Source organism: Anser anser (genome assembly GCF_964211835.1).
Source record: "Anser anser genome assembly, chromosome: 1".
NCBI lineage: Eukaryota > Metazoa > Chordata > Aves > Anseriformes > Anatidae > Anser > Anser anser.
Genome location: NC_139720.1, coordinates 158,619,787 through 158,630,109, shown reverse-complemented (window position 1 = coordinate 158,630,109; position 10,323 = coordinate 158,619,787). Strand labels below are relative to the sequence as shown.

The window sequence follows — 10,323 nt, the reverse complement described above, 5'->3', positions numbered from 1 at the left end:
ATGGGTAGGTGTATGCCAAGTGCAATACACCCCTCACCAGCATCTAACATGTCAGTAGATAGCTATGTTTAGGCAACCAAATCCTCTTTGTAATGTATACAGAATAGAAATGAAAAATGAAGTGGAATGAATAATGCCTTAGGTATCATCTGTGATTATCTTTTTAAACTCACAACTTTAGCATCAGCATAACACTCCCTTATGTTACATTAGGGATGGTGCTCACACTGAAGCTAATTATTTCTGATACAGACTGACACATATAGCCACTATAGCAAAACAGATGAAACTCTGCTCTGCCAAAACATGAGTTCATCTGTGATTTTAAAAAAGCTGTATTGAATATTTTTAATGTATTTAAAAGACTCTGGCCTTTATAGTTAAAAATGATCTCATGCAACTGTGAAGGTGTAAGCACATTTTCAATTTTTGGTGCTTTTGTTTGTTTTGTTGTTGTTTGTTTTGTTTTTGTTTCATTGCTTTTACTTTGCTTTCTTCTTGCATGATGCAAAGTAGCTGTAGAGAAAGTGGCATGAATTTTTGAGAATTATGGAATAATTCATTCCATTTTATAAGGATTATAAATATGTATTCCTATGCTCCAGGGCACACATTAATCACTGAATGCCAGAAGTTAGGTGTCCCAATGGTCTGGTTATCTAAATTGTTCATTATATTCTATTGCTACTCCCACCTCTAAAGCATCAGGCAATGGTCACAGGCAGAAGCAATAAGTGAAATAGAGACTTTAGTGTTTGGGCAAAATCTATGTATTTTGGTTTTGAACCTTTTCTGCTCTTTCACCTTACAGTTGCTGACAACCTATTGGGATTGACACAATCAGATACAATAATTTATTACACCAAAATTAAGACTTTAACCCTCACAGAATTACACAATGGGATAGGAATGAGAGCCACCTTACAACATACAATTTTAATATTGGTGAATCCTATTTTCTGTGCTAATTCATTAATTTAGTTGATAGGGACAACACGTATACAAAAGTTTATGTAGATATAAATTCCATAAAGCAAAAGCTGTCATTCTTTCTAAATGAATCATTTTGACTCTTTAAGCCCTTTTCTCATGAACCTTGAAGCAAACAGAACTTAAATGAAAGACTACTTGCTTGAGAAGTCCATCTGAGTAAACTGATTTATAATTCAGATATGACAAATTCATGTGCATTATTAGATAATTTATTTTTCTTTAAAATTATGGCCTAAAACCTCCCAGTGGAGGTTCCTTCCACTGGAAAAATGCTTGAAAATTTTGACTTTTTTTTTTTTTTAGCCTCTGTGAATCAGCTGTTAATTTCTTCTTCATTAAATGAAAACTAAAGAAACTAAAACAGACACATTTTTCACTATGTTAATATCTGACAATTTTCAACAGGGATATGGCTTATGTCACTATTCTCCTCTTCTAAAGCCATTCAGTCAAAGAATGGTGAAGTAATGTATGCTCCTTCTTTTGTAACACTTATTATTGAAAGACATTTTTGTTTTTCATTTGCTTTATGACCAGTGCTGAATTGTGAAACATTTAATACTTACAGAATCACAGAACAGTTGAGATAGGAAGGGATCTCTTAGATCACCTACTCCAACCTTCTGCTCTTTTTCATTTCAGCTACTGCTCAATGGAGAAGGCAAAACTTATATAATATCTTAAAGACACACAGAATTCCTAAAGAAGATGTATACATGATCTATATGTGTACTATAAGAAGGGCCTATGTTCATGTGACAAATGCATATACTTTCTTTTTAGGTATACACCCTAGATTCTGCAAATATAGATACAGTCATAAAAACATGAATATGGCCTCATTTGCCATATATCCTTCATAAGGTAGTTCTTCTCAGCCATCTTTTTCTCCCCTCATTGAGACTTCACAGCCATTATCACAAGAACTTCACTTGAAAGTTTCTCTGATTAATACCACTCATAGTCCATTGTTTCTACTTTTCTTTCTAAGAATCAGATACCATTAAATATTTTGTGAGTTTTTTTAAGATTGATGGCTTTAAAACACCATCTGGAGAATGATCTGATCAATACTGAATATTTTTTTTTCTTATATATATATATATATACTGTGATTTTCTAGTAAACAAATATATATATTTCTTAAAGTAAGAAATGGAAGTTGTCACAGAAACCACTACATATAAACAGAAGCATGTCTTAGGCATTTAAACGTAGCTCTGTGATCTAGTTAACATAACTATATTTAGAAATGTTTTTGTATATTATATAATTAGGAATAAAGCTGAGAGTAACAGTAAAAGAAAGGGAGAAGACATCCACTAACGGCTTTAAAGTTTCAGCTGGCAAAAATCTGGTCAAGTCAAGAAAATGTTTGTTAACTACTATGTATTTTTAACTTCTGGAATGCCAATATAAGGTTCTTTGTTGTTGTTGTTTGTTGTTGTTGTTTTTGTTGTTTTGTTTGTTTGTTAAAATCAACTAATACCTTTTTTAACGTTTGGTTGCATAATCATTATTGAGACCCCTTTACTGTGAATTATAAGAATCAAACTAATACTGTGTTCTCCTTCATAGGACAAAAATGTGTTGATATTCATCAATGCTGGTATTTTCTTGACACAATAAGGAGATAGTATTAGCTCTTGCTATCTATAAATTTCTGAACCTATTACTCTGTTATCACCATTCCTTCATTCTTCTTATTCTCTATGTTAGTCTTCTTTCTTGCCTTTTCCTATAAATTATGTCATTTACTTTATCAGTTGCATCCAAATCTACCTGCTTCTGTTTCACCAAAATGTTGTAGACCCTTACTGATATCAATAAATTCATGTCCAACTCCCTGCAACGTTGCCTTTTTCCAGGTATCTCGCTATTGTAAATTACATTTCTAACTTCATATTATACACATGTGTACAGTATATCAGCCTTTTCTTTTGTTCATTTAAACTCTATGTATCTCTTTAGCCTCTCCTAAATCTTCTTTATGATATTTCTTCTGAATTTTGGGACTTGAACTTGAACCAGTTATCAATTTTTTTTTTCCATGTCTCACGTATTATCCTGAAATTTAGATTAGCTATATAATGACTGAAAGAACTGTGTGCTCTGCTTAGGAGAATTTTATACAACTTCACAGGAATATTGTCTTGTAAAAGCCACATTCCAGAATTGTTTCCTAACTATCTGAAAGACTATCCCATTTTCTCAATTTCTTCCTCATATTTGAAGCTCGTAAAAAATGCTTGTGCCACAAGAGCTGTATTTTGAATTTTCTGGAATGTCATAAGAAGAATAATTCTGTCATGGTTTTGGCTGGAATAGAGTTCATTTTCTTTGTAGAGGCTTGTGTGATGCTGTGTTTTGAATTTTTGGTGAAAATAGTCATGATAATAAACCAATGGTTTTAGCTGTTGCAGAGCAGCGCTTACACAGAGCCATGGACTTTTCACCTCCTCATGCTGCCCTGCCAGTGAGGAAGTCGGGGGTACACCAGAAGCTGCGAGAGGACACAGTCAGGACAGCTGACCCAGACTGACCAAAGATATATTCCATGTCTTTGGGGTAAAGAAGGAGGAAGGGGATGGCTTTCAGAGTGATGGCATTTTTCCTCCTGAGAAACTGTTGTGCATGATGAGCTTTGCTTTCCTGGAAGTGGCTGGACACCTGTTTGCTGGGGTTAAACCACAACAGATGCACAGAGGGAAATCCAGTACTTCCTCCTCTGTATAGCTTTGATAGGGTTTATGTGCAACCAGGTTCCCACAGAAATTAATTTGCTATCTTCTTGTTCCCTTGAAAAGCCTTTTCAGCTCTGGAGTATGCTACTCAACAAATAGCAGATAAGGTAGCAAGATATTTGAGGTTAGACTGCAGATACACAAAAAAATCCTGGTTTGGTTTCAAACTAGGCCACTATTAAAGGACGTTCTGTTTAAAATGTTTAAAAAGTTTAAAATCCTAGCATGGTTCCTAGACTGTTTAAAAGTCATAGCCCATTTTTGCAAGATTTTGATAATCTTAATAGAAAATTTCCATGTCAAATGAAAATCTTCCATGTCTTTAGGTATGACTTTTCAAATCAAAGTTAAAATCTGCTGCTGAATATTGAAAGGATATTGTATAGTTTCTGTAGCTGTTCTGGAAAATTTAGCAGGTCAGGTGTCAAGGCTGTCAGTATCACTACCTTTCACAAGCTTTAAATATCTTTAAAAGATGCTAAAAGATCATTAGAAATACTTTGCAGCTGTTATAATAAGATGCTGTAATATATATCACACTGTTTGGCATAATTCTTTTACTGATTAATCTTTTCTAAAACAGACTGAGAAATTTTTAAATTGCAGCCGATAACTGGGTTTCACAGCTAATGCTGGAGTCAGAGATGTGATCTTTGACAGTTTTACTTTATATAGGTTCATGAAAATGTTATATTTGGATTGTAGAGATTTATCATCTGCTGTGCTCCAATTATGGCTTTCCTTCAGAAAGAACTCTGAATCTTGTTTCTGAATTTCACCATTTCCAGTCAAAATATTAGCTCTAGTATGATTTTGATATAAATGAGACATTTATCACAGATCATTTAAAAGTTTTGGCAATCTTAAATGCATTTTATTTAAGAAAATTTCAGTGTCTAATGTGAGGAAGCTAAATCCAAACATTTGCTATTTTTTATTTTATTTTATTTTTTTTTATATACAAATATTTGTATAGGTTTTACAACTATTACAAGTTTGTTGTGGACTAAGAAAGTTACACTCATTTAGAGGAAAGGATGACTTCCATGACTGATTATGATGTGTGAAAGATGGCATACATTTTCAAATCCAGGTATATAATGGACAACAGAATTTACTTATTTAAACATAAAGTATAGTATAGGAATAAAACTTATTAAAACTAAAAAGAAAAAAAGTTGTTCTTTTCAACAATGAAAACAACAAAAACAGTACTGTTAAAATTTACTGCTTTTAAGTGTTTTTCTGTTCAGTGATTTTTTCTTAAGATCATATCCAAGTATATTTTTTTCCACTTCTCATTTCAATACAGTCAAATTTGTGGCATAGATCTGTGGGGCTTAATAGATGAAAGTCTTGCTGTATGTTTATACTGCAATACTGCAATCCTAAAGTATATCCATTTAAGATCAGAGAAAATATCCAGCACTCTATGGTATTTCAATTGATGAAAGCAAAATGTATTGCTATGGCTGAACATTTTTTATAAACATTCTTTTAATGGGAACTTCCAAAGTCTGCAGTTTTCAGTTCAGGTTGGGAAGAGAAAAAAAAGAAAAGAGAAAGAGAGAGAGAGAGAGAGAAAACATGTCCTATAAAAAGAAAACTATTCTTTTCGTATTTTCCATATTATTGTTAATGAAATCTTCACTAGATATTAAAGATGACTCTTCAGTTAGTAATTAATAACTTGTCTCATTTTCTCCAGACTCAGACCACACACTCTAGTTGAAGACCACTATTTTTAAGGTGTAAATCTAGGAATTTTCCTTGTTGTGGCGATTACCTTTAATTATAAGTAGAAAAAATCATGGATATTTAAGATAAGGCCATACATTTCATGTGATAGATTATCTGTAAATACACTGGGAAAAATCTGCTTTACTATACCTATAGAACTTGGTGAAATTTTTTGTTGTACAGGTGAGAAATTTTTTTTTTTTTTGACTCTGATGAAATTAGGCTTTTTAGATAAGGGGATTCTTCACCAATGCTCTGGAGAAATGACCCCCCCCCCCCCCTTCCACCCCTCCCCCCCCCAGATTCTTTTGGTTCTACTTTTAAAACATCCTTGAAACAAACAAACAAACAAAAAGAAAAAAGAAAAAGAAAAAAAAACACTTTGATCTACCCACTTTGGTGATCTACCAAACATCCATTCAGTGAAGTGTTGAGTGACTGATCTTTTTCTAGACAGATTACTACTGAATGTGCATGATAAGGAGGAATTTATTCACTCCTTCTCAGCCTCTATTGTTGCTCTTCCTCCTTGTGTGTCCACTTGCATTGTACTCATGGAGCTAATTTTCACAAATTCCAGGCAAGAGCACTGGATCAATAAATCCACACAAAATAGCAGTCTATTCTGCTGTCTGAGTACAGCAGCAAAGAAGACAAATTCATTCTAGCAGGTTTTTCAGACAACATGATTGACTTTATCTGACTCTTCCCTTAATGCATTTTTTCAAAGCTACAGGAATGAGATTTTAAGTACATACAGCAAGTTCACAAAGAGCAGCTTTCAAGCTGCTTTTAGAGAAAAGAGTATTTTTAACACAAGCACCAAAAAAGTTGTTCCTTTCAAACACAGTGATTCTTTGTATCTTCTGTTAAACTAGCTTAACAAAGAGGAAAAATCCATGACTAAAATATTTATACTTCATCACAGTCCCTTTAAAAAAAAAAATCACTAGTTTACTCAACTTTACTAATGATACAAAGGAAAGAAGTACCTACACAATGAATAATAATGCAGAAACAGACAGTAAAATCAATATGTCAACTCAGTAGAGCTGAGCTTCATTCTAGTAGTGCTGTTCCAACAGTAGAGCTTACCTTCTGAATTATATATGTATTGACCTAATTACATAAATATTGACTTTGCTTTATATAAAGGCTTTTTCATTCTCAGTGTAATTACAATGTCAATATTTGTTGCATGTAATAACACTGGATTTAGACCTGTTAATTTTGATTGATAGTAGCATGCCACAAGTTGCTATATGGGATCAGACAGTCTAGAAGTATGAATAGAAAATACAAGTATCTGACAATGCTTCCAAATCTTAAAGTGTCTCCAAGCCCTTCTGATTATTTCAGCATGAAGAGGAAATAAAATGGGTGATTACATACTTGTTTTATAAAAAGCACTATTTTGAGATAGAGAAATATTTATTTTGGTCCAAAACAGTAAAAATATTCAGCCGGAACTCAGTAAAAGGTTTCCTGCTTAAAGTTAGGTTTACAATTTTTTTCCTTACAATGTTTTAAAATCTGTTTAAATTATGCCAAAAAGCAAAAAAGGGGGGGGGGGGGGGGGGAGGGTTATATAGCAATAAAGATAGTTTGTTATATACCCTGCATCAGGTATATGCTGTTTTGGAATATTATTTGAATGTAGACACAAGCAATTTGACATTAAATTATTTCCCTTTTCCTTCAAATTCAAGAAAGTGTGAGCAGTGAGTGGTCTTTTAAGTACAACTGGGACTTGCAAAACTGTTCATTTCAGACTGCAAATGTTTGTTGAGATATATTTCTACAAGAACAGTTTTGTTCAGAGCTGGCAGGCCTCTGAATTACTTTCAACGATGAATAGCCATATAGTATTGTGTATGTGTTTCTAGATGCAATTATAAAGTATTTTGAATTTGGCAGTATCACGGGAATCAGAAACCAAGCTGTGACAGTCCATGTGCTGATAATATATATATATATATTTTTTTTTTTTCTTCTAGCTATAGCATGTTGCTAGTAGTGACAAGGCATGCATCATACTGTATTTTCTTATTTGTCTCGGCAGGGGTGCCAGGCAAGATGAACCTCAGTGACGTAAAGCAAATCCATCAAACCAACAATGGCAGCACTTTAGACACAACTGGAGCAGGAAGTACAACAATGGCTGATTATATGACATTTATGCTGATGAGTTTGGTAACATTATTTCTCAGTCTTTGGTAACTGTTTAGCTCTGTCTTGATATATGTTTCATTGTCATCTGCTTATCCCCACTCACAAGCCTAGAATAAAGGATCTGGTGGATAAAGTAATATTTATGATAGGTTACATAACATCAGCCTCTCTGATCTTAGGCATGAATATTAACAAAGTTTTTTATATAATATTTTTCCTGTGTTTTTGTAACATCTGTATATCCATGCAAAATCATGTTTTCTTTAGCAATATTTTGTGTAAAAAATAAGTTGACTACCATGGAATCATAGAATCATTGAGGTTGGGAAAAACCTCTAAGATCATCTGGTCCAACCATCCCCCTACCACCAATATTACCCACTAAAAGCGATTTGTAAAAAGAGACCACAAAATCACAGATACACGGAACTGTGGATGGGACCGCTGGAGCTCATCCAGAGCAACCCTAAGCTCACAGCAGAGTCTACTAGAAAAAGTTGCCCAAGGACAAGTCCAACTGGTATTTGAATATCTCTGACAATGGAGACTGTACAGCCTCTCTGGGCCACTGTTTCCATTGCTTGAACAATCATAGCACTTTTTTCTTTTTCTTTTTTAAACATTTAATATTACCTATTCTATGATTCTATTATATTCCAGTCTGTGCCCATTGCCACTTGTCCTGGGTACCATCTTCTTCTCACCCTCCCTTCAAATATTTATATACATTGATAAGATCCCCCTGAGGCTTCTCTTCTCCAGCCTGAACAGTCCCAGATCTCTCAGCCTCTCATTGAATGAAAGATATTCCCATCATTTAAAAATCTTCATGGCCCTTTGCAGAACTTCTTCCCATATGTCCATGACCCTTTTACTAGTGAATCCAGACCTGGACCCAACACTGCTGATGTAGTCTCCCCAGTGCTCAGTAGAGATCACCTCTTTTGACCTGTGGCAATGATTTCCATAATTCAGTGCAGGAAGCTGTTGGTTGCTTTTGCTTTCATGTCACATTGCTGTGTCATGTTCAACTTGCTGTTCAGGAGGACTCCAGGTCCTCCTTCACAAAGCTGCTTTCCAGTCAGTCAGCACCAGCATTCACTGTTGCATGGAGGTATTCCTCCCCAGATGGAGGACTTGGCATTTCCCTTTGTTGAGCTTCATGAAGTTTCTGTCAGGCCATCCCTCCATCCTGCCAAGGTCTCTGCAAATGGCAATAACAACTATCTGGTGTATCGGCTGATCTTTCCAGTTTTGTATCATTTGTGAGAACTTGCTGTTGCATTGCCTAGCTCTCAGAAGAAATTAATTAGTATCAACTCCTGGGTAAACCAAGTGTAACTTGGTCTCCATGTGGACTCTGCGCTGCTAATCGCAACCCTACAAACAAGTGATATCATCTGATGAAACAGTTGCACAGCACTTTATGAGTTTTGTATTTAAACTCCTATCTTCATCTAAGAGAATCCTGTAAAACAGAAAATGTAGAATTTTTCCTTCCCTCTCAGAAACAAACAAACAAACAAACAAACAAATAAGCAAACAAACACAGTGTAAACTCAGATAGTTTTGGTAGGGATTACTTTTCATAGCTCAGAAAAACTACATATTTATACTTTGTACGTATATACATACATACAAATTATTGCATTTTATCTGTGAACGACAGCAAGGCTTGGATTCAATACTATATTAAGATATCTCAATCTATATGTCTACATACAGATGTTTATATATTTTATATATATCTATGCTGTCATTACAGTCAGTGAAAAAACAAGGTAACATTTAGTTGCTAAAACACCAGCAACTATTGCCAGTTGAGATGCTGTAAGAAAATCTCCCAGGTATCAAGCTGCTGTTACAAAGGGGCTCAAGTCTTTCTATGAGCAAGAGACCTGAGTCCCTTGTCAACACAGTCAGTGAAGCCCTAAGAGCTCATATGATAGCAGACACCTAAGAAAAGAACTCAGCTGCCCCAAAGTGTCTGGCTAGTTCAACCTGAGATTTCCTCAAGCATCCAAGGCATTCTCATGAGGATTCAGGACTTACAAGAAATTCCAGAAGCTTCCTTAAAAGGAATCTGTGTGGAGTTGCAGCTGGTGGCCAAATGACCTTGAGTATTTCAAATAGATCTAGGTATCTATATGTGGGCCAGTGAATCGTATGTCAGATCTCCATCATCCACACCGAGACCTTAGGTAACTAGCTGACATGGTGACACATGAATGCGAATCTGAATCACAATCTGAACTCCAGCTCAAGTTCTTACACTTTATAACATGAAGTAAGCTAAAATGTTCCACAGTACTAATGGTATATTGTATATAACTGTTATAAGATTTGATTATCCTGCCATGACTAATTCCTATGTCATTTTGACAATAAATCGTTTAAGAATATTTTGCAGTTATTTTTCCTTTACAAGAGCAAAAAAGTAAGAAAAAAAAAGTATAGTATTGTATGCACTAACCTTGTATCTAGAACTCTTCCTGGACTGCAAAAGCAAATAATTTTATATGAGACAAATATGAAGAAACATATATAAATATTTTTATTTCCAAATGTATTCATTAGTCATTAGTAAACAAAAGATAACATTCAAGTAAACAAAAATAATGTTTAGAAAAGCAAATGAACGTTCCTAAGAGCAATTCCATACTTAGGCAAATAC

General features: G+C 34.4%; 1 protein-coding gene across 6 annotated transcripts in view; it reads left to right on the top strand.

Moving 5' to 3' along the window:
* Positions 1 to 10,100, top strand: part of GPC5 (glypican 5) — a 778,624-nt gene extending 768,524 nt beyond the window's left edge. Inside the window, exon 8 of one of the 6 annotated variants that reach the window (XM_083836988.1) lies at positions 7,540 to 10,100. In XM_083836988.1, the coding sequence (XP_083693114.1) occupies positions 7,540 to 7,697 (158 nt within the window). In that variant the 3' untranslated portion in view covers positions 7,698 to 10,100. The remainder of the gene's footprint in view (positions 1 to 7,539) is intronic. The other 5 variants (XM_083837015.1, XM_083836992.1, XM_083836991.1 and 2 more) reach the window with 5 other exon arrangements.
* Positions 10,101 to 10,323: the final 223 nt, after the last annotated feature.